Source organism: Dermacentor silvarum, chromosome 8 (genome assembly GCF_013339745.2).
Source record: "Dermacentor silvarum isolate Dsil-2018 chromosome 8, BIME_Dsil_1.4, whole genome shotgun sequence".
NCBI classification, from domain to species: domain Eukaryota; kingdom Metazoa; phylum Arthropoda; class Arachnida; order Ixodida; family Ixodidae; genus Dermacentor; species Dermacentor silvarum.
The window spans coordinates 113395459-113419985 of record NC_051161.1 but is presented as its reverse complement, the minus strand read 5'-3'; the positions used below and the strand labels follow the sequence as shown (position 1 = coordinate 113419985).

Genomic DNA, 24527 nt, shown 5'->3' with positions numbered 1-24527 from the left:
GGATAGCCTTGAGCAAGGCTCGACAAAAGTCTGCTAACTAAATTTTTACAGTAACATTTCATTTTGCACTGTATTCCATGCCTCTGCAGCCTTTTTTGCTAAAACACAATTCTCGCAGAAGCGAATTACCAGCCGCTTACCCTGCCGGATAATTCGAACCTGACAAGTCGCCATGGTCAGGTTCACATAGGGTTCAGCTTGACCCTTATGCTGACCCAAACAACCCCTTTTAGTGGCAGCATGTCTCAACGGAGCTTAGGGGATTGTGAATGTGTTGAACACATGTCATTGCCACGTTTCATCTTTCGTTTTACCAAGAAAATTGGCCGGAAGTTTCCTGCACAGTGCAATCGAATACAAAACCACGTTTGCCAAGTTTGTATGCTTTACCGCATAACATGGCTGTATTGCGGCAAGGCTTACTTCAGCAAAGCGGCTGCCATTGTGCGACACATAGTAGACCCTTGACCATTTTTCGAACTAAATAAATCGGGTGAGCGTTGGATAGCAACAAATTAACGGAAATCAACTGCATAACAAAAGTATTTTTGTTTAGGATGCAACTTCATTGTAACGAGGTTTGGCTGTAAAGAAATTTACTGTTACTATTTTTCCCAGTGCATAATTCGTTTAGGAGCTCGAATGTCATTTCTGTGTTAGAATTGGGTAAATATGGCAACGCTAATCGGAGGTGTTTTGGCATTTTCCCTGCATCTTGTTTAATTCGAGCTGCCAGATAATCCGATTAATTTTGTCGGTCTCGTCAAGGTCAAATTAACGGAAATCAACTGCATAACAAAAGTATTTTTGTTTAGGATGCAACTTCATTGTAATGAGGTTTGACTGTAAAGAAATTTACTGTTACTATTTTTGCCAGTGCATAATTCTCAGCACTTGCCTCCACCTACCTTTCTCTCCCAGGTGACTCCTGACAGAGCTGAGCTGAGGACTGGTAAGTGTGCATCAACTTTCTTCGAAGGCCAACTGCCCAACTGCAACAAAATTTCACTCCAGCTAAAGTGGTCATAAATTAGTAGCGCCGAGATCACGGAATGAAACGAGTCAGTTTAGTGCTAATTGAGCGCATTCTTTTGTTTTCGTTGTCTTCAGTTCATTGTGACATCGGTGTAACTTTGCTCATACATGTAGATCAGTCCGCATCACCTTTAGTGACCAAATTCGTAGCGAGATGACATGATACTGTCAAGCAAATGCACATAGGAGTATTCTACTTTGTCTCCCTGTGGCGTTTCATTCTGTGAGCACTATGTGCTGTTGAAGCAATCTTGGCAAAGCTTCAGGAGTGGTTTAGGACTTACTGTTGGACTAGTTGGTCTTTCAAAGCTCAACAAAAAACAGACAAGTGCTATTCAGGGGTGGTTATTCCCGAATTTTCTTAATAGCAACCTTTAAATATCATCTAAGCAGATATGTGCGCCTTATGGCTTTCAGATATGGCCTAAATCGCAGCGCATCAGTTTCAAGATTTTTCTGTGTGCTCGTTACGAATTTTTCTGATTTTTATCACTTCTGCTAACTGGCAATGGTGACATCTTTTAAAGCAAAGCTTCCTTTGCCTACCTCCTTAGAATTTTCCATGTCGTCGTCCACCTTGCCGAGTATAGATTCTCAATAGAAAATTGGCGTGTCCAGTCGTACATTTCAAACCCATGTCCTCCAGTGCAGCAGCTCTATGCTCTACCCATCAGGCTGCAGGAGAATGCGTAGAAAGACAAACACCCTTACATTTCCTCGTGCAAGCTTGTGCTTCGAGATGCTTGGCGCATGAGTCACATTGCATAGCAACATAGTTTACCTGCAAAAGAAGAGTGCACTCTGCTAGCTTACAATGAATACAGAAGTTTTATGCCTGATAAAGGAGTTTGTCCAGCTGCGGACAAACTCCGGACAAACATGTTTGCGGTTTTCCGTGCGACACAGAATTGAAATGTGACTCCCTATGTACAGTGCGTATGCAGCTGAACCAGAATAACGAACTACATTCTCTATATCTAACATGCAAAGCTGGTTGACATATAGTACTACTACTCATATAAAATAATTTCCTCATAATGAACTGAACATTTATTAATACTACTGCAATCCCCCTTGTGGGGATTTTAGCAGGGTAGTTTACAAAAACTACAATCGTGAACAAAGTTTGCATAAACAATGCAACATATTGCACTCGGTGTGTGTACTGACAGCTGAAGAGCCACCTTGGCTGACGCTTCAGAACGAACTTTCATAGTAGCTGAGCTGCTGCGGCAGTACTGTGCGGACATTTAGGGAAGTGTACAATTTCGTGCATTGAGAACACTGTTCTTAGCACAGGCAAAGCTACTGCCTGCCATGCGTATCTTTGTTTTCAATAATTTGATTCCTTTCTGGCTTCTCTACTCCTCTAGAGAGATCAAATTCATACATGACAAACTCGTCACAAACGTTTGTTAGAGGCAAGTTCGGGTATATCGGTACGAATTCGGGTACGAATTTGGCAAGTTCGGGTATATCGAATTACTTGATATTTCAAACTATCTTTAGTGCACAAGCATGTGACCTTTCCAAACATATAAAGAATTGAGTTCTTGCACCTTTTGTTTATGCTTCAACACATTCTAAAGTTCAATAAACCTTCCCTTTGTTGTCACCATGGCTGAGGATGGTTGCAGGACACAGTGGCGCACCGACGGGGGGGGATTTGGGGGTTGTAACCCCCCCCAGAGGCCGACTTAACCCCCCCTTTTGTTTAACCGCTTTTCTTTCCTTACGCATTTGAGTTCTGCAACTAAGATGTAAGACGCGCAATCGTCTGCACACTCGCAAAAAGCACATTTTTTTTGACAATTTCCCGTGAAGAAATCGAAATTAGTGCTGTTTAGATGGTATTGGCAAACTGTCAACCCCCCCCCCCCCTGGCAGAGATCCTGGGTGCGCTACTGGCGGGACATGTTTGTTGCCAAAATTCGCTGAGCTTCTCTTATTGCGATGCTCAACTAAACTTCGGATACGATTCCTACAGTTTGAGGACCTGTACAATATGGTTTTTTTTTGTTTTTTTTTTTTTCAGATTTGGTTTCAGAAATATTTATTTTTGCAAGCTCTTTGTGATGCATCCACTTGTATGTGAAACATAAAATTGTGCTCGAAGGTTGCTCTATATACATACTTTCTGAAATCAGGCTTTTTTTACACAGTCCAGAATTTAAATGCAGTTGGCTGTAATTACTGGAGTAATTACTCATTAGGGAGTGCCGGAGCATTGAAGGCCTTGACAGACTTGCTTAACCAGGAAGCTCTTATATGGTGAGCTGAGCAGAGGCGAGTGCACGCTAACATCTGTCTGCACGTGACATCCTCTCAGCTGAAAGTCGCCTCGACCAGCTGCCTGAGCTTGCAAGCTTCGTTTAATTCAGCCTGCAATCCAGAAGTGGACATTGTTTTTCTTCAAAAGAGCAGGCAGACTGTTGAGAACCTTAAGCATGGAATTACCCCCGTATTCAGTAATGCCTCTTAACTTAAAGCCCATGCTTGATCTAAATGACGCCTAGTGTGAATGTGCTGAGGACGCTCATTGCGTCTCCTTCAGCACGCTCATGACAAGCATCATTTACATCAAGTCAAGCATGGGCTTCAAAGGAAGAAGCATTTGCAAATACTTAAGTGCATTTGTAAGTATCCTCATAGGATGCTAAAGGAAATGTTGGCTGCTAAGACACTGCAGAGGAATTCCTGTGTTGCTGCAAGAAGGAAGCGTCACAGTTTAAATGCTCATTTGTCTTGGAAAGAACCAGGCACCATATACACTTCAGTGGGTTTGCTAAACCAGTTGAACTAGCCAGAAGGCATGCGTATGGTAGGCTCAAAAGTTTGAGCCGTAGCATTGAAATTGCGTGAGCTGGTGAGTGACTTTGACTTGAGAGCTGGTGAGTGACTGACTTGACAAATCCAAGTATGGGAACGTCAAGTAAGCGAACGAAGTCTGCACATGTGCACAAAGTGGAGGTTTCTCCAAGATTGGGAACTAAGTAATGTCAATTTGGTTCTAGATTCGTGTGCCTGGTCATCAATGACAGGACTAGAAAACCTTCCTCTGCAAAGAAGCTCGCCACGCACTTTGTTTCGTGTGGAACTGAAGTGGTCTACAGGATTCCACTTTGGTCAGTTTGGAAGGTGCCTAACGATAGGCTGAGAACGCCGCACACACGTTTCTAGAAACAACAGCTGGGCCAGGAAAGTCAAAGGTGTCAGTACAGCCTGCTGTTCGAGCGTACTGTCCTGCCTAGCATCAAAACCTAAGATTTATTTTTGAGGCATTTAGCTTGGGAATGATGACTACATTAGAAGCACTACTTCTGTTGGCATCGCAAGAAAAGGGGGGAGGGGCATCTCAATTGAAGGATTAGCGGCAAGCATGCACGGTAATCATAGCGCAGCGTTTTATGTTTCTTGCTTTGCGTATAGCCTAGTGTTAGGTAAACTTCAGTTGTAGTCTAGCATTTGTAGCGTTGGCATCTTCTCTTCATGTCTTGTTTATATTGTGCTGGTAACATGATAAAGATTGGGATTACGTGGTAATAAGGTGCTATCTAAAAGTTTGTCACTTCTTTCTGTCAGATGCACTTATTGTCACTGGCCTCTGCAGGACGCACTGTTGTACCTTTGGCGAACCAGGGTCGGCAGCCGTTCACCATCATCCAGCCTGTGGAAATCACCAGCCGCCAGGGGTCAGAGTTGCCCAAGCACATCAAGCCATGTGTCCCAATGGCCGAACATAAGCACTCCGGGCTGATGCAAGCACGACCATTGCCTCCGCATGGTACGCCCCATTTCTTCGGCAGTTGTCCGCTTTCACAGCGAGTTGTCAAACTCACTGTGAAAACGACAGCACAAAACTACTACTAAGCTGCCAGCAGATCAGCATGCAAGAGCGCTGGCTTGAGGCTATGACATAATAAAAATGGCGGTGGTGATGGCTTTAATTAAGGCCGTTTCGGACCTGCGGTTATGGCAAAAAGTCAGAAATATCGGATGGTGAAGGGTTTTAGCCTCCAAGCTTTCAGACGTCTTTAACATTGACTCTGTTGAGTACATGGCAGTGCCATGAAGGCGTCTGAAAAAGTGGTCGTCTGATGCATGCTCCTGTATGTTGTGCTGGCTTGAGTGCACCAGCTGTGCTCTGTACAACGCACCTGGGCCTCCTCGGCACCAACCATGCCACCACTCGTTGGCACTGCCACATGAGAAAATTGAAGCTCTTCAATACAGCTTCACTGTAAAACTAAAAAAAAGGTATGCACATGCAGTGCCGCACTTATGTTTTTGCTTTGCGCAGTTTAGCTTCCTCAGCGAGTTGTCAAACAAGAGCCACACTGTGCACAATGGCCAAACGATACTGGCATAAGGGGTCACGTTAATGGGTCGTCGCAGCCAAGCAACCATACATAAGGTTGCCTTATTGCCAAGCAAGAAAACCAGCACCAAGAGAGGAAGGGAGGGCCATGTATTTTGGGAGAAGTACTGTACGCTAAATGAAACCAAAATTAAAACAATGTGGCTATATGCCGAATACAAACTCTGACTGATTGAACTACACTGAAAGGCTTTTTGAAAAATGTTGCTTTTGAACCGTACGAGCTGTTACAAATGTATTTATTTGTTAGCCACTCGGGGAATACGTAGAAGTATATAATGACAATATGCTTAAGGAATTCAAGAACATCTTATGAATCACGTATGATACGACGCAGGTCATGGAGTGCCAGTTTAGGAGAAACCATAAAACTTGAGAATGGTGCACTTGTATGGAATTCAAACTGGCAGCCGGTGAGGCAAAACTGACCATGCCGGTGAAAATTGCAACAGATGGCAACCCTAACCATACTGTGGAGAGGTCAGGTACATTGGCTGGGCATTTTAATACAGCAGTACTGCAGTAGAACCTCGTTCATACGTTTAGGGAAAAAAAGATAAACAAACATTCTGAGGAAATGTACGATCCAAAGTAACTAAAAATTGGATGAAGTTGGCATCTACGCAATGTGAAGCGTAGCACGAATCGTTGCAGCACGAGACGTCGGCGCGCGTCAAGCTGCTGGGGCTGTGTCCCGAAACGCTTTATTGTTTTCCTATTGTGTAGTGTTTTAAGACGGCAATGGGAAACCTAAATGAAATTGAACTGGTGGATGACGCCGGCGAGTGAAACGTGACACTCGCATTGCGCCACCTGCAGCAGGGGACGGCAGTGCGTTTTGGTTATCGCCTACTTAAAGCATTCAGTTTCCAACTGCACTACGCCCCACGCGCTGCAAGGCAGATAGGTGATGTTTATCGCAATAGGGTTAGCAGCTAGTACCTGGGAGCAAATTTGCCGGTACCGGAATAAGAAAGTGAGTGTGCGCTGGAGTTTTCATGTGGGACGGGCGGGCGAGTATTGCAGGTGGCTACTGTTCTCGATCGTGAACGCCTGATGCCTTTTCTTGTTCACATGAAATGTAGCGGCATGGAAAATGTATTATGGCAGCTTGGCGATGTACCGAACATTGGTGCCGAAAATATGTTTTCCAGAAATGTATAAACCAGTAAAAAATAAGCGTAACTCTGTTGGGTAATTATTTGTGCTCTCGATCGCGAATGTTGGTGCCGGGAAATCATACATAGCAGGATTGTATCAACAAGGTTCTACTGTATATAGACAGACTTCACCACTTCGGCAGTATCTATAACAGAAAATATAGGCCGATCCTGAAGGCGGTGCAATTTAATGCAGCATCTCAAAGCACTAGCTGTCATGAGGGAAGAATGCGAGAAACTGGCAATTGATGCATGCGCCAGACGTTTCAGGGTAACTTTGGCATGAGAGAAGCATCCGTCAATGGTGGCGCAAAGGTTATAGCATTGGGCTGCTGCACTTAGGTTCGATCTCACCATTGGTCACTCATTTATTTATAGCGTTATAGGTGGCTTCATCCACTTTGGAGGCATTAAATGAAAACAGTAGGTGTGTTGAGCAGATGCAAGCACATCACTGTGCACGAAATTGCAAGTTAGTATGAGATACGATTCCGAACAAGCTGGCCCGTCTCTGCCCTCAAATCACGGGTGGCGCTACGAACGGGTGCACAGTTCAGCGATATGTACATTGCTCCACTAGAGTGGTTTATCTCATTCCGCTCAGTTGTGGCAAGTGCTACATTGGGCAAACGGGGCGCTGCGTCAACGACTGAATGAGAGAGCAAGCAAATATTTTAAAGGACACGACTGTGCACTTGTCTGCGCATTGCAGATCTTACCCCGGCTGTGAACTACTGTTTTTTAATGTCAGGATCCTAGGCAGAAGCAAGAACAAAACTGCGCGTGAACTGTTAGACTTACCACATCCAAATCAATGGTCTAGCCTGCGCGAGTTAAACGGCTGTTACGCTTTACGATTCGAAAATGAGATGGCTAAGGTGACAACACTGCTTTCAGCTGACTGGCACCCTTTGTGTGTTTTATGCGTTTGCGCATGTGTATGTTTGTGCATATATAGGATGCCCTGCTTCGGAATAAACAGTCGAGTGTAACGCTCGTCTTTCCTTTCCTCTCGCCTCTCACTGTTCTTTTATTTCGAGTTTTTGCACTACTAAGTATCATGGCAAGTAAACACCAACTTGCCCAAGAAGTTCTTCTGTTATCCTCCAGTCAGCACCATTGTTATAGTACCAGTAGAATGGACTGATTGTATGTTTCTTTTGATGGAATGCATTACACGACAACATGAAGTTAAGTTGCTGTGAACATGTTTATAACGGTGAGGCATTCTCCTAAAAGTGAATCTGCCTGTACAACCTCTGCTGTTGAGCCATGCTGACACCTGTCGACCCTCGCAGTTGGCAGCGCTGTCATCAAACCAGCGTCGGAGCACTGCCGGCAGCAGTTTGATGTACCTTCACCCATGAACACTCCCTCTCCAAGCTCGAGGATTCCTCGCATGTCACGGACCTGTTCCACTGCACGTACCCAACAGCAAGTCGGGCATTGCAGTGAAACTCAGCACTCCTCCCCTTCTGTCGGCAGCTCTTTGCCATGTGGCAGGCTCGGTGAGTTTTTTTTATGGACAATGGAATCTCGTTGATACGACCTTATGGGAACTGGAAAACAAAGCGTATCAGCCGAAAATTGTATCATCCAACGTATTATCCAACCAAATCATATCGGGAAAAGAAAAAAAAATGTATTACGCCGAAAAACGTATTGTGCAGAATCGTAGCAATGAGATTCCACTGCTCCATACCATTCACAGATGTGTGCTGCATTGTGTGCCAGATATTTTTAGTTTGATAAATATATTAGTTCATTACGCTGCCATTGTTGGCAATGCATTTAGGAACTGAGGTAGTACTTCAAATGCCGTGGATGGCACCGAGCATGGCATTCTCTGGGTAGTTCATACAGTAGTGCTGATACAGAGGCCTCCGACAGCGTTCAGAGTGATACCCGGTCTGCTGTGCCTCGGACGCAATAATTTTTCTTTTTTGGAGGGAGAGCACATTAATTTATCCTACAAGTTTAACAGTCAAGGGCACTGCATTTTTTTATTTCTGGCCATAAGAATCGGGTGTGCATTGCAATCAAGGGCATGTTAGAACGGAGTAAATGTGGTATGTCATGTTGTTGGGGCCCTGTGCAGGTGATCGAGCCTATGAGCACCAGGAAGCCGCTGCCACATGTGCTGCTGCGACGACAGATGCCAGTCAGGCAACGGCATGTTCTCCTCAAAAGTGAGTTTTCTGGGCCTGTCGCCATGCTGATGCAGACAGATGCGCTAGTCCGTGCAGATATGTCCGATACAGCTTTTCTGTTGCTCAATACGTGCTACATAAAAGTGTAGCCGTATTGCAAAAAGCAAAATTGCCGCCCGACTGGCCGCTCGAGGCACTTTGCGTGTATTTGCAGGCTTCTTTCAGGCTCGGAAAAACACTTATGTAGCACATATTGAGCAACATGAAGCTGTATCATGAGTTTTTCTTGTTGCTCGCCAATTTTCTTATTGACACTTTGATAATTGAGACAGTACTTAATTATTAAGTAATTACAATTACTTAATTACAATTATGTAATTAAATCTCAGTAACGAAAAGATTACTGGCGGCTACTCCATTGTACTCGAAACAATATGTACTAGGCTTTCTTCGAGTAACGCATTTGCTCTTTTTTTAAATCTTGGTGCATGATAGTTGGGACACCCTGTATATTGAGTTAAAGAAACGACCACAACAGAATTGTGTCATCACATACATGCCATGACAAGCATGTGGTGTTATTGATGTCATGACATGCCATTCATGTTATGATGCATGCATCTCATGCCGCCTCATACCTATTCTGATATATATCCAGTTGAATAAATGACCACATAGGAGGCTAGATAGATATAGACAGATCAACTCAAAACGCCTGAAGTTCACAAAGAATGCTTCACATTAAAAGTGTTCGGTTTATCCAAAGTTTCATTCGTGCAAAGGACACGAAATTTTCCATCGATCATTCTATTGAGAAAGTCTCGGTGTTCTAACTGTTTCAGAAGCTATGTACAAAATTGCGTATGCCAAGATAGGGCATCAAGAGCAATAGCAATGATGAAACGTAACGATATTTAACATGTGTCGCATGCTTCTTGAAGCACTTCTGATTGGAAATGTGCTGCAAGCTTGATTGACATTTGCAAAATGTTTTAGTTACACGAGTGGGAAGGTTGCATATTCTTGCTCGATGCAAGTATGTCATCGTATGTAGCAGGTTCACTTCTGTAATTCTTTCACGTGTGAGCATATATGCCCCCACATTGAATATTCGCATGCAGGTGTATGAAGCTCAGTGACAAAAGTTTGCACAGTCCCAAAATTTAGGTCAGCGATGCAGCGGATGACGTCAGCGCCCAACATAAGTTGGCCCTTGGGGAGGCACGAATAAATTCTGTATCGGTGCTTGGTAAAAGATAAGAGAAAGGCAGAAATAGAGAAAGAACGCTCATGCAAAATACGGGTTTACTTCGTGGAACAAGGGTCGTTTTTTTTTTTTTTTTTTTCACTGTCTTTTTCACAATTTTCAAGTGGCTGGATAGGTGTTGCCTGTTAGACATGAGAGTTCATGTTCTCATTTCTGATGTTCCTGTAGTGAGTTTTTGCATAGAGTCCACATTCTGTGAACTTGACAACTCGCTAAATTGAACTTGAACTGGAATCTTGCAACTGGACACTTTTTATGATTCCGAAGAAACAAGTTTTCAATGAACAGAAAGGGTTAATATTACCTGAAAGGGTTAATATTACTGGGATATTCAAAAGGCTCTGCTTCTAATTTCGATTGTTTTCGCGCGAGGTAATGTACATGCATGGAAGAATACCCAATCATACTGCGCAGTCCTTGCATTTGAGAAAGTGCTTCGCACTTTCAACTGTATCTCTTGCCGTCTGGTTAGAAACAGTAATGCACACTGGAAGAGTAATATCTGTCTTCGTTAACAGAATCGTGGCCTTTGCCATGAATTCCTCCGATAAATAATTTCAAATGCCTCTTCAGAGCAGGTAACAAGAGCATCATCTGGATTTCTTTATTTCTGGCGCTGTGAATGAAACTGTAGTGGCAAGGATACTGAAAGATCCTTCTGATTCCATTGCTTTGTTCCACCTCAGGAATCACAGTCCTCATGATGGAAACACCATTGCAACTATGTAATTTGCATTAACCTTCCTGCTACTGCCTGATGGACTGGGTTATCTTCACTCTACATAGCATCACCATATGACACGTTTCTTTCACTTCCCACACACCTATGAGAGAAGTAGTAGTTTCTGTTAAAGTTCAGTTTAACCGGAGTTCACAGAAAGATGGGTTCCGTTAGCCAACTAAAGATGACAACCAGTGTTCTGATTATACGGCATTTCCGTTTAGGCAAGTTTCGTTCGGAGTGAACTGTATTTGATACTTACTAAATTTGTATTCAGTTAGTAATATGTAATATGTAAAAATTTAATTCATAGTGAAATTTGAAGTGTTGACCCTCCCCCTTGCTGTTGTTTTCAACCACTTGGTTAAGGAGCATCCTACCTTCTGCTGGCTATGATTATGGGGATACGAGCCTGTCGGCTAGCAGCTCTTGCAGCCCTCTCAAGCCATTTGAGTTAAACTTCCGCTCGCCCGATCTTGAAAGATTCAAAGATCCATTCAAGGACTGCCCAGGGGTCTCCATATCTTCAGACATCTCGCAATATGGTAAGTGTTTTTGAAACATGTGGTGACACCTGTAGACTCAACCCTGTTGTGTAAATGCGTTGGGCCCATGCCAAATGTTGGTCATACTGGAACACAAGCCACAGTATGACCGCCATATCTCATTGTAACTTATTACCTCCTATATTGAAAGAGGTGCTGTATATTATGTACTATTAACATAATGTGCAGACACACAGATGATTCGGTGTTGTTAGGCCTAGCCTTTAGTTGTGCTTTTTTCTTGTATGGCTCCATGCAGAACCCTGCATGGAGTGGTTCTGCATGGAACTATACGTTTACCGGGTGTCACATTTTCTTCTAGCAGTACCACGGAAAACATTAATATTAGAGGGCTTCTATCATACTATCCATATGGAGAAAAAAGCACAACTAAAGGCTAGCCCTAACGACACCGAATCATCTATGTGTCTGCACATTATGTTAATAGTACATAATATACAGCATCTCTTCCAATATAGGAGGTAATGAGTTACAATGAGATATGGCGGTCATACTGTGGCTTGTGTTCGAGTATGACCAACATTTGGCATGGGACCAATACGCTTGAGAACCCCTGCTCTAGTGGATGAAATTTTCGGCAATGTTGAAGACACCTAGTGTGACTCTATTGCTAGCTTAGTATGCAAAATAACAAGGCTTGTGCGAATATACTTTTTTTGTTCAAAGCAAAGTTTAAGCTAATAGTAATTAGTGTCGAATAATGTTGAAGTGAGAGTGGTTTGAATGCAAGTTGTGGAATTGCATAAAACCTTGACAGAAGTGCCAGAGTAAAACCTCGTTAATTCGACCCTCGTTAATTTGGAAAATCAATTAATTCGGACAAGTCCTTTCGTCCCGGCAGGCTCACGCATTATTTAATGCAATGAAACTTGTTAATTCAGATGTTTGATCGCACGCAAAAGAGCAAAAACAGCGCTTGCACCGAAACGAAGCGGCGGAGTTCGTATTGCCGTGACAATCAGTAGAAATCGTACATGAATGACAGCAGCGCTAGAACGCTTCGGGCTTACTTGTGCCTTTAAAGCCTTTATTCTTGCGTTTACCGCCGCGCATAGCACCGCGTTGGCCACATGCCTTCATGACTGCGTAGTCGTCATCCATGATCGCGTCGATAGCAGCCGCGGTTCCGTCCGCAGTGGTTGTGGCAAACTGTAGTTTTGTTTTCACTCGGTGTGTGCGTCGGCCACATGCCTTCATAACTGCGTAGTCACCATCTATGATCCTGTCGATAGCGACCGCAGTTTTGTCCACAGTTGCAACAAACGGTATTTCGTTTTGACTCGGTGCGTGCGTCTGCTGCGCACCTTCAGAACAGCAAGGTCTCAAAGCCATATTGCAAAACAACCAGGGTAGTCTGTGTCCAAAGCTGTTCTTGTCTAGTGATGAGCTGCTCCCTAGTAGTTTTATTTATTTATTTTGTTTCTCAATTCAGCGGACTCCTCGCCAGAGTTTACCCCACCACCTGTGACCACGACAACTGATGCCATAATGAATGTGGCGATCCCCTTGCCTGATTCGCCAGCACATTACAGTGAGTATCCCAACTTGGCTGCAAGTATCCAAGCAGACTGACATTTTTTTCCCTTCATGGCCTGTCAAATAAAAGCTCTCATCTTACCCTGCCTTGGTTAGCAGTCCATGGCATCTCAGTGGTGATGTTGTTTTGCTGCTGCAGCTCCCAATGTAGAGGGTTTGATTCCAGTACCCCATGGCCGCATTCCAAATGGGACACAATAGAAAAGATGCCAATGTGCTAAATCTGCAACTGAGTGCCAAAGATACCCTTAATGTGGAGCCTTCATCTTTAGCATCTCTAATAGTCCTGGCATTGCTTTGGGATGTTGAACCAGATTATTCATTATAAAAGTAATGTTTCCAACCCAAAAAAGTGTTGTTCGTTATTGTGGCACATTGGGGCCAACTCTTCTCCTTCCTTAAAAGTTATAAGATGGGTGGTGGTGGTTTTGCAGTTATAGTACAGTGAAATCTTAATATAATGAACTTCAGGGGACCGCAGCAAATTGTTCGTTATTTTTAGGTCGTTACAGTGAAAGCCCCAGAATTCACCATTCCACCAATCAGCGTATCAGTTGTCACCGTATGAATTAGCGTTCCCGATTGGCAGTCAGCCTCTAGAATCTCTGCTAGAGTGTTTATCTGAGTCATTTACTTGCAGGGAATACTGATCATGAGAAGGAAATTCACGAACAAATAAAGATGGGTTGCAGCGCATACGGTAGACATCGCCAGGGCGTTATCGGCAGCTTACCGCTATCCTTGAAAATTGTGAAATCATTACATTCTGCTGGCACTTACATGCAGAGCAGTACATGGAACTTAACAAAGAAGCTCGAGAAAAAAAAATTAAAGGATCATGCAATGAGTGATGAAATGAGAAATTATGTGAATTGCTAAGAGAGAAGACAGTGCGTGTGGTTTAAAGGGGCGACAGGGGGTTAGCCGATATTCTATAGGTAACATTAAGAATAAGAAATATACTTGGGCTGGTCATGTGATGCATATGGCAGACAACCAGTGGTCTATTATTTAGAAAATGGGTGCCAAGAGAAGGGAAGCGTATTTGTGGATGGCAGACAATGAAAAATTTTTCAATAAAATTGGGAAATTTGCAGCCATAACATTGGGTCAGCTGGCGCAAGACGGTGGTAATTGAAGATCGTTTGGAGTGGCCTTTGTCCTGCAGTGGACGTAAATATAGCTGATGGGTTTGCATCATATGCAATTCAATGTGGCATGAAGTATCATGTCTTTACGTGGAAAAATGTGATGCAGTTAATACATAGCAGGTGTCTCAGCTTTGAACCACCTTCTTGTTGCCAACTGAGTGGAGTGCCAAATTTTTGAGACAGGCTGTCACGGTGCACCCCGTTGCGCTCGAAAAAGTGAAAGTGCAAAAAACTGCCTTAAACGTGGTACGTCTCACACTGGATACACAGTGGTGCATAAACATTGCATCATTTGACATACCCGTAAGTCTACAGGTTAATGTTCTGTCATGCCTGCCAACGCTCCCGAATTTTCCGTAAGGTTTAGGGACTTGGGCTCGTTCTACGATTTTACTGAGACACCTGTGTATTTAGATTTAGGTGCACGATAAAAGAACCCCAGATGGTCCAGATTATTCCGGAGTTCCCCACCACGGCATGCTTCATAATCAGATCGGGGTTTTGGCACGTGAAATGCCATTTTTACAGCGAAGCTGTTAAGAGCTCACTCTTCGATGCTCGCGTCCGGATGTAGAAAAAAACTCATTTTCCATATGCTGTACGTGCGAGTCCCTGTGCCATGGTCCCTGTGGTCACTAAATAAATGAAAACCACCTGATCATATATATTTTTCATTCTTTAATAGTTCAAATAACCAATTACACCATCACATCTTAATAGTCATAATTGGAAATACATAATTCTCACCATAGTACAGCTTCGCTGGTCTTCCATCTCCACCCCAGTGGTAGGGCTGACAGTTATTTTTTATTTAAATTCTGCAAAAATTCAAGCTCTATTAAAAAGTAGTTTATACCTTATTATTCCTTCAATGAAAAAGAATTATCCTTAAATGCATAAAATAACTACGCAAAGAATGTGAAGACAATGGAATGAACACATTCTTCTCTTCTACAAAAGCTGGCTAATCTGATAACTAGAGACCGGATTTCAGGCAAATGCCTTTTTTGTTCCTTGCCCTCCTATCTCCCCATTTTGATATATGAGCATGAATTAGAGGTTAAGGAGGGCCTTTATAGTGTTTTTATAGTGCCTATAAATGCCTATTTTGGTGTTTGTGCCTAAATGCCTATAAACGCCTATAAATGCCTAGTTTAAATATCGGCGCCTCTATGAACACGATTTAGCCTCAAGTTTCGCTTGCGAGTGCAGTTAGAGATCGTTATTCATGTTACCGGGCAACATTGTTCGGAACTCTATGGGGTTCAACCTAGTCCTCTAGTTCAACCAACTACCAGAAAACAACCGCTAGCAGCAGTGAAATTGGACGCGCCGGCCAGTATACGCCGCCGCGCTGACATGGCGCGAGTGGTTGGCGAATGCGAAACCGCGGATGGCCGTAAGGGGAAAGGAAGGTGAAGAGCAAACGAAGAAATAAAAATGTGATGTGCACATGGGTTTTGTTTTGTTTGTAATTTACTTTGTAAGGTGTTCACCACCATCGAGCATTCCTTCTCAGCGTACAAGATGCCAAGTGGCAAGAGGCACAATTTTGAATCTAAAAATCTGGTGATGGTGGTAGTTTGCTATTGTTTCCACAAATCACAGTGATTCTTAGACTACGTTCCTCGTGCTCTCTGAACAGATTTCTTCAAACATAAGCACTTCAAATGGGCCCGAGTGTATTTGGCAGTGTTGGGACGTGTTTCCTGTACAATTCGGGTAATGTCATTGTATATGAGAAAATTGTCAGAGTTGCACCTAACCTTAACCTAACCTAATGTAAGAACATGTTAGTTTCTTATTTATTATTTGTCAGTTTTGGTGTATCTTAATTTAATTGCGTAAGGCAGACATAAAGAAGCGCTTTTTTTAACCAATAGTCCCAGCTTTCAAGTATTCTTTTTCATGCCTGTTTCACTATATGAGACGCTCGAATACAGTGGCCATCGAACATGAATATGAACAGTGTGCTTGTTGAATTAGGCCAATTGATCGTCATTAGTCCAGCAGTTTTATGGGACAATTGCACGGCTATGTTGAACCGTTGGCGCATTTGTGCCATCATAAACAATAACATTTCTTGTTTTCCTGTCGTAGATGCAGGTCGCGCACGTATTCGTTTGAAATTATATGCATTTATGTAAGAATTTATTGTACCTATATTTACGACGTTGGAGGCCTAAAACGTTGTTTTGCCTGCCTATTTTTGGTGCCTAAAACGCGCTTTTTTAATGCCAGAGATCCGGCCTCTACTGATAACTGAGAAAAGGGTCGCTGTGTCAGTAACTCGCTGGACACACTCCAATTGAAATCGGCCGTGGCTGCTTCTATATTCAGATTTAATTGCACCCTTTTGAAAATGTTTACTTGCGATGCTGTTGCAAAACCTATGAACATTTCGACCAGTTTTGTTCACAACTGGCAGATGGCAAAGGTATCTTCAGCAGCCTTGAACTTATAGGTGTCAGCAGCTGATTAGTGCAAAGGCCTTACCACTAGGTTGGTGGTTTCACGTGATTTGCGGAGTCCCAGGCACGAGTACGGGACCAAAACTCTGAGGGTGTCCTGCATTCCGCCATCTTTGAAAGCTACACTGCATTTTCAAAATGAAACTGAAACCATATAACAAAGACACTTGAAAACTCTGCTGCAGTTTTCTTGTCGTCGTCGCTGCACAGCAGAGAATGGCCAGTATAACTGCATGTAGAAATTTTAGCGATTCTTTTTTTACTTTCTCTGTGTGGAAAAAATTGAAAAGAAAATTTTTTTCCCAATCCTTCAGTTTTTCACAGCCCTTACATCTCTAGCTGGGAAACAGAGAATGTGTTCACTGGGTAATATATATCTGACGTTGCAGCGGACGCACCTGAACCACGTCGCAGTGCTGAACATTTCAACCTTCCCTTTTCCGTGACCCTGAGGAGGCGACGAGCAACAAAGAACATGTCTCCGCTTGCCCTCTCCGAATTGTCGCCGATACATCCAACAGAGTAAGTTAGAAATGTTTAATTTTTGGGCATGCGAGAAGGGAAGTACTGAGGAATCAGTCTAGGTGAGTAGAATGTCTTCCTGAAATAGCAGAGGAAGTAGTGAAGGACAGCTTGAATGAAAGGTAGCAGTGCCACTTCTAAACTGCTGAAGCCATACATTAGACCTCAGTTTCACAAAGTGGATTCTAGTTATTTAAGCAAATGAAAAACTTTGGTAAGTTCAAAACACTTAACATGTGCAACTTGCGTAATGTTTGTTCAAGAGAAAAAAGATGTTATCTTTGCCTCTGGTGGACTAAGGAATTGCAAACAAAGGCTTCACGAAGAAGACATTTGTTTCAGACCGTCTGACAGATCAGTTGGCATTATCTAGTAGCGATGACACCGAGTGTCCAATGTGAACAACCTGCAGCCGGCAGCATTGTAAAAAGAAAATGGCCCTGCTTAACCAATACAGCAGTTCGCTTTTAATGTATAAATATGGGAATAACTTTCCGAGCATTTTGAACAGAACAGGCTTCCTGTGAAGTTTTTCTTTAGCCATGATTTTTCCCTGAACCTAATTAAATTGTGAGACAGGGAGAGTTCACCCCTTTGAGTATTTCAGTGCATTAGGGTCTATGAATTGGTGTTTGGGGATTGAAAGCCATGTTGAGCAGGACAAGCGGCATATATACTCTGTGTACTCGTACTCGTATGCACTCGCTCATCAGTACTCGCTGATGCCTCAACAAATGATCACCAACACTCTCACGCTCATAGCCGCGTTTCTGTTCACCCTATACCAATACCCACTCACCCTCATACTTCTGTCAGCATCCACTTACTGCCACTCATTCAGATATGTACTCTCATCCACTCACAAGTCACTCCTGCTGATACGGTAGAACCTCCTTGATACAATCCTGTTAAGTACGATTTCCTGGCGCCAGCATCCACAATCAAAAGCACACAGGAATGACCCAATAGGGTTACACTTAATTTTTTCCAGTTATTATGTTCCCGGAAAACACAATATTTCAGCACCAACATTCAATAGATTGCAAAACTGCCATCGTGTGATACGTTTACCAGCCGCTAGGTCTTGTGTAAACAAGAGAAGGTGTGTGGCTATGGTGTTGGGCTGCTAAGCACGAGGTTGCGGGATCAAATCTCGGCCACGGCGGCCGCATTTTGATGGGGGTGAAGTGCAAAAACACCCGTGTACTTGTAATTGAGAGTTCGACGACAGCCCATCGGGTCGGAACAAAACATGACAAAGAAAGGCGTACACTGACCAAAGAAAACTTTAAAAGCAAGACGTTTCGGCCAAAACGTTTGGAAGCCGAAACGTCTTGCTTTTAACATTTTATTTGGGCGGTGTACGTCTTTCTTTGTCACCCATCTACTTAAGTTTAGGCGCCCGTTAAAGAACCTCAGGTAGACCAAATTATTCCGGAGTCCCCCATTACAGCGTGCCTCAATCTGATCGTGGTTTTGGCACGTAAAATCCCATAATTTGAGTTTTAAGAAAACGCGCGAGACATGCACGATCGAGAAACGGTATAGCAATTTCGGTATCAAAAGTAAAACCTTGTATGTGCTTATCTTTTAAGCTAGTCAGTAAAGCTTGTAAATTATTTTTATCGGTTAAATTTGTAATAAAACTATATTCATTTTTTATGAATTTCTGCAGTTAAACGGGGCAGTGCAAAAAATTTAAGATACTTTCCATATTAATAATAAAATATCCACTTTTAGTATTCAAATATTTAATTCTATCAATTAATTTTTTACTATAATCACAAACCTCAAATTTTTTTCTGCCAATATCAATATCTTCCATCAACCTACTAATGCAGCCCGTTTTGCCTGAAAACGGTGGCGCACACTCAGTTTATTATTTTGGTACGACCAGCAAATCTCCTTTCAGGTTGTCGTATGCCACATTAATTGCTATCGCCGGTAACCCTATTGCCATAAGCATCATCACCTATCTGTTTTACAGCTTGTGGGGTGTAGGGCAGTTAGAAACAAACTGCACGCTTTTAGTAGGTGATAACCCAAACGGTGGCGTGATTTGAGTGTCACATTTTGCTCCAGCAGCATCACCCACCGGCTTGGTTTCGTTTTCGTTTTCCTTCGCCGTCTTAATACGGTACACAATAGGAAAACAACAAAACGTTTCTCAAGCCACCAAAGCCCCACCAGTTTGATGCGCGTCGGCGCCTCATGCTGCAACGATTTCTGCAACGGATTAAAAAGGCGGAATAAAACACTCTTATGAACTTCCTCCGTGCAAGCCGTGCAAGCCAGCACTTTGAGAGTCTTGGCATGTTAGCTGCGTCACATTGCAACAATTTACTGATAGCTGAGCACGTGCATTTACTGGCTGATGAAGATAGAAGTTACTGGACGCATTCATCGCCAAAATTGGATGCGGGTTTCTCATCGCATTGTGACGCCAAAGCACATTTCTACAAGGTCGAGCGAGTGTGATTCGAGAGATTTTAAAGGGTACTGACATGATATTTCTGACTATTTTTTTTTTCTATAAATGAAGGTTTTAGATTTCTAAACCCTAAAAAAAATCCGGCGTTCTTCTGCAAACTCGCAGAATCATCTCCAGATAGGTCAACAAAGCAACTTTGAGACAAAGCAAACTAACAAACAAGAGAAATCATGAGCCATTCGACTCTGTAAAGGTGGATGACCAGCAAAGCTATTTAGCACACGACACAGGCATGTCACAGAATTCAACAAAAGTATGAACACATTATCTTGATTGGTCATTATTTGTATTGATCGGTGGACAATTGGTGTTTGTGGACCGACCGCCGGCGCCGATTGAACTCTCGCATCTGTGCTCGCCATCATTCTTCATAAGCACATAGGACTATAGGACTATACGCAGCCTCCCCATTACTACGACAGAAGAGAATGGAAATTCACAATGGAAAGTGGCAACTTGTCTTTCTGGTTTGTTTATATACTGCCACCACAGGAGAGCGGAAGGAAAGGAAACTATATACGTAAGCACTTGGAATGCCGACAAAGAGAGGGTAGTGCGAACGTAGACATGGCCGACGCGAGTCGCACCATGGAAAATCTTTGAGAAACCTTTATTATCTACCTGGGGTCTACTGACATTGAAAATGGTGCCTATTGATAACTAATCTACACAATATGCATATCCAAGGGATGCCGACGAGCCAGCCGTGGAGAAGACAAGGAACGTGCGAGCAGTGGCACGAGCGCATTCGCGCGGGACCTGAAGTTTTGCTTACGCACATGAAAAATCCATGGAACCCTTGCCATAAACAGCTTCTCTGTAAAAATAGTGACAAGCCTCAGAGCCCCGTGAATAATTTAATAGCTTCTCTAAAGCCATTTCGGTTTCGTTTCCCAGGAGGATACTATGTTGTGACATCACAACACAGTATTTGGCCACGTGGGAACAGGATGTTGTGAAGTCTTGAGCTCCGGCTTCTTCAGCCATCTGCTATGCTGCTACATCGGCCCTCTCAACGAGTAGCAGAATACAAGGCTACCAAGCGAGCCTTAGCGAATGTGAGAATGTCACAATGACCTGCTACCAGACACCGTGTCGCGACGTCACAACACAGTACATTGCAATCTCGTTGATAAGATTCTGCCCAATACGTTTCAGTATAATACGCTTTATTTTACTTTCACGATAATGATTTGGTTGGATAATATGTTGGATGATACGATTTTCGGACGATACGCTTTATTTACCGGTTCCCGTGAAGACCGTATCAACAAGATTCCGCTGTATACTTCTGAAAACAAAACAAACTGGATGTAGAAAAGCTATTACATTGAATTATTATCGACACTCAGAGGCATGTGACTAGTTTTTTCTTGAGTTCAGACATCTAGGACTTCCATTTAATGCAAGAATGAATAGTTGAAAAATCATGTTAGTACCTCTTCAATGCTGAATCTACTTTCTCTGCAAGGTCCATCATGGTTGCTGAGGAACTCGTCCGTCACTAAAATCTGCTGTGCGTTTCCTGTCGTAATGCGAGATTTTGCTTTGCTGGATCGTGAAAACTTAGGATACATCGATTCCCACAGCACGTGGGCCACATATGCATAATTTTCTTGCCAACGAACAACTTACTTCAAGAGAGAATTGTGACTTAAGTGGCCGCATTCCTCTAGTGCAGTTGAAATCACTTGCGATGAGAAACAGTGTGACGCAGCATAAGTCGTCACAATCCTTCACAAACACCCGCCGTGGTTGCTCGGTGGCTATGGTGTTGGGCTGCTGAGCACGAGGTCGCGGGATCAAATCCCGGCCACGGCGGCCGCATTTCGATGAGGGCGAAATGCGAAAACACCCGTGTACTTAGATTTAAGTGCACGTTAAAGAACCCCAGGTGGTCTAAATTTCCGGAGTCCCCCACTACGGCGTGCCTCATAACCAGAACTGGTTTTGGCACGTAAAACCCCATAATTTAATTTCTTAATTTTAACAATCCTTCACTGCCACCGATGAGCAAAACAGCACCCGAGCATTGTCAATATGACAAAGCACCATGGATACTGCCTTTTGTCTGTACAAGCTGCAGTGAAGCGGGTTTTTTTGTCGTAGGGTAGAAGAGCAGATACAGCAGAAGTGTCTGAAAAGATTATCATGAATTCTTGTAATCGACTACAGTGCAAACTCTTTAAAGTGGTGCCCCGGTCAACACTGTGGTGTCCTCATTGCAGGCGTGTGGAACCAAACCCCGAGGAGGCCACAGAAGATGAACTGGAAGAGTCTGATGCCGACGAAGGCCCCTGGAACAGTGCATCCTACAGTGGCCAAGCACTGGCTGTTCCAAAGTTTACAAGCCCAGACATGAGAGAGTATGGGCGTCGCGTACGGGAGGAGTTCGCCAAGTGCTACGATGTGCACAGGGAATCGCCATCCTCGCTGATGGACTCTCCCGCAAGCACAGGTGAGCACACAAGACACCAACTGTGTTGGACATTTTAGTAAGTTGGAAAGACAACGAGAGAGTCTTAGTATTAAGCAAGTGAGGAATAGCAGTAAATGTCATTTTGATGTGCTTTTGTTACACATATTGATGGGTGTCTTGTGCCTAAAGTATACTATACACCCAGAAAACTTCCTCAAACGGCGCAGAATGAATACAGTGGTTTAACATCTTTATACAGTTGACTTCTGTTAACTCAACCCTGATGGGACCAATAAAATTGGCTGAATTATCCGATGAGTCGAAATTAACAAGAGGTGCATGGGCGATGCCGGCTCTTCCATGAACTATCGGTGCTCTCTGGTGTTGTGCTGCCGTTCTGAGTTTTCGTGCAGCCACACTTGAAACAGCGGCTCTTCAATCAACTATCGACACTCAAGTGAGCGAGCACATTGTATGTAGTACAAATTTTTTAATATTGAAAAATCCTTCTGAACAAGTGCACGGAATATCCCAACGCTATCGGTAGAACCGTAGAGCAAACATCAAATTGTAACCATGCCGTAGCGTCCCTAATACTATATAATTTGCCCTATCCCCATGGCGCGCGCGTCCATACATGCACCACGTTCCGTATCTTGGAGGTAATCTGCAGCAAGTGCAAAGGTCAAGCCGATGCAGTCGGTGCCGTGATGCACATTGTGTTCCCGCACTTTTAGTGTTCGCGGTCGCTTAATCTCGTGTTTCCGAGATGCAGTGCACAGTGTTCGCTCATGCTGCGACGCAGTGTTCCTGGGCGTGGAGTGAGATCTGTTCATGTTTACCTGAGCGTGCCTGACACCATTAAAATTGCGAACCTTACTTTATGTAGTTGTCTACTATCACCATCAATGCTCCACCTTTGTGGCAAAACTGACTTTTTGTTTTTGTTTCGCTCGGGACGAATATGCGTATCTTATTGCACTTTTTTTTTTGTGGGTGCCATCTGATGACAGAGGTGGGCACCAAGTGCAATCAGCCATGGCATCCAAGATTTACGGTGTCATGCGATGCAACACATGCAAATCTCTCGTGCCATTAGCCACACCGATGCATTGCACTGGCGCAATCCGCACCGCACGAGCTGGCACTCATAACCGCGCTATTATGGCCCAACTTTCTTCCACTCTGTAAGTGCTTACTGACCAGATAATATCCACCAGGAATGCTCTGGAAATTTGCTCTGGAAATCGCAAGTGCAGTGCGACAGTTTCTAGTAAGAGCCATTGCGGTGACAGATGCTCATGGTACTTCTCTCATTTGCTGCTGCTTTTTTTTCTGCTTTCACAGTATCCACGGCGTCAGCTGAACACAATGTCGCCTCTTCACCACCTGCCGCAATTCCTGTCGAATCTAAATCGACGCTGGAGAAGCACTTCGCAAGATCGTCTTTGTCTCGGAAGCCTAGTCCGATTTCCAGGCCACTGCTGCATGTTCCGCACCGCCTGAGCACCGTCATGGAGTGCACAGAAACGAGCATCAAGGGGAGCACCACAACCGCACATGTGAGATGGATTCTGTTGGCTCTTGATGTGCCTGGGAGCCAATTCATGGCCCACACCACAAAGACGAACTTATATAACTTAGTTACACCTGATGACTGGCAGCTGACTGCTATTTTGAAAAGTGTACAAGTTATTGCATTATACAGGTAATAACATAACACATGGGGCAGAAACTTGGAGTTTAAGAAACTCGAAGTTAAGGACTGCACAATGAGCCCTCGAACAAAAAATGTTAGACGTAACGTTGAGAGACGGGAAGATAGCGGTGTGGACTAGAGCAAAGAGGGAGTAGCTGATATTCTAGTTCACATCACGAGAAAGAAATGAAGCTGAGCAGGTCATGTAATTCATAGTGGATAACCTGGCGTCTATTAGTTACATAATGGGTGCCAAGGCCAGTGAAGTGCAGTGGAGGACGCTGAAGGAATTGGGTCGTTCAATGAAATTAGGAAATTTGCAGGCATAAGTTGGAATTGGCTACTGCAAGATAGGGGTATTTGGAGGTCGCTGGTAGAGGCCTTCATCCTGCTGTGACCATGAAAATAGGCAGAAGGTGATGACTCTATTACACAAACTTTGTAGTAATTATAAGCTTATGCATGGAGGTTGCGCAAATGTTAACACTAATACATTAATTGTAAAGCGCTAACCATGTGATACAAGCATACTTCTTTTAACCTTGTACAGTGTAGACCGCTTATAACGTAAGTCGCCGGAGTCTCGAATATCCGCACTATAACCAAAACAACTATTTTATTGCGATAATGGACACTCCAGGCGCATTTCTGCCGTTGCTGTCACTGTGCTCTAGGTTCCCTATTCGCTTACTAAATAAATTAACAAGCCTGGTGTCATGCGCGCACATGCAAAGCATGAACACATCTCGCTCGTTGACTGTGGAAACGAACTGTCAAAACGCTCGAGTGACTAAGCACGGCAGTGCGAATTGACCTTCGTCCTATCAAGCCACGGTGCGCGGCGGACTTTCCCCATCGCAGATTGCTTTCAAGATGGGGCCAAGGCGATCGTATCGCCGAAGTGGATCGTCACAGATTACGTCGTGCTTCAATCCACTGAAACCGTTCCGCATTGCTTTGC

At 43.7% G+C, this 24527-nt stretch overlaps 1 protein-coding gene across 3 annotated transcripts in view; it reads left to right on the top strand.

Annotated features, from left to right (window-relative positions):
- Nucleotides 1-24527, top strand: part of LOC119461625 (uncharacterized) — a 51899-nt gene that overhangs the window by 18280 nt on the left and 9092 nt on the right. For all 3 annotated transcript variants that reach the window (XM_049671776.1, XM_037722987.2, XM_049671777.1), the window contains 9 exons: nucleotides 922-952; nucleotides 4646-4819; nucleotides 7872-8081; nucleotides 8672-8762; nucleotides 11081-11256; nucleotides 12710-12808; nucleotides 16825-16957; nucleotides 21677-21906; nucleotides 23215-23429. In XM_049671776.1, coding sequence (XP_049527733.1) covers nucleotides 922-952; nucleotides 4646-4819; nucleotides 7872-8081; nucleotides 8672-8762; nucleotides 11081-11256; nucleotides 12710-12808; nucleotides 16825-16957; nucleotides 21677-21906; nucleotides 23215-23429 — 1359 coding nt within the window. The remainder of the gene's footprint in view (nucleotides 1-921; nucleotides 953-4645; nucleotides 4820-7871; nucleotides 8082-8671; nucleotides 8763-11080; nucleotides 11257-12709; nucleotides 12809-16824; nucleotides 16958-21676; nucleotides 21907-23214; nucleotides 23430-24527) is intronic.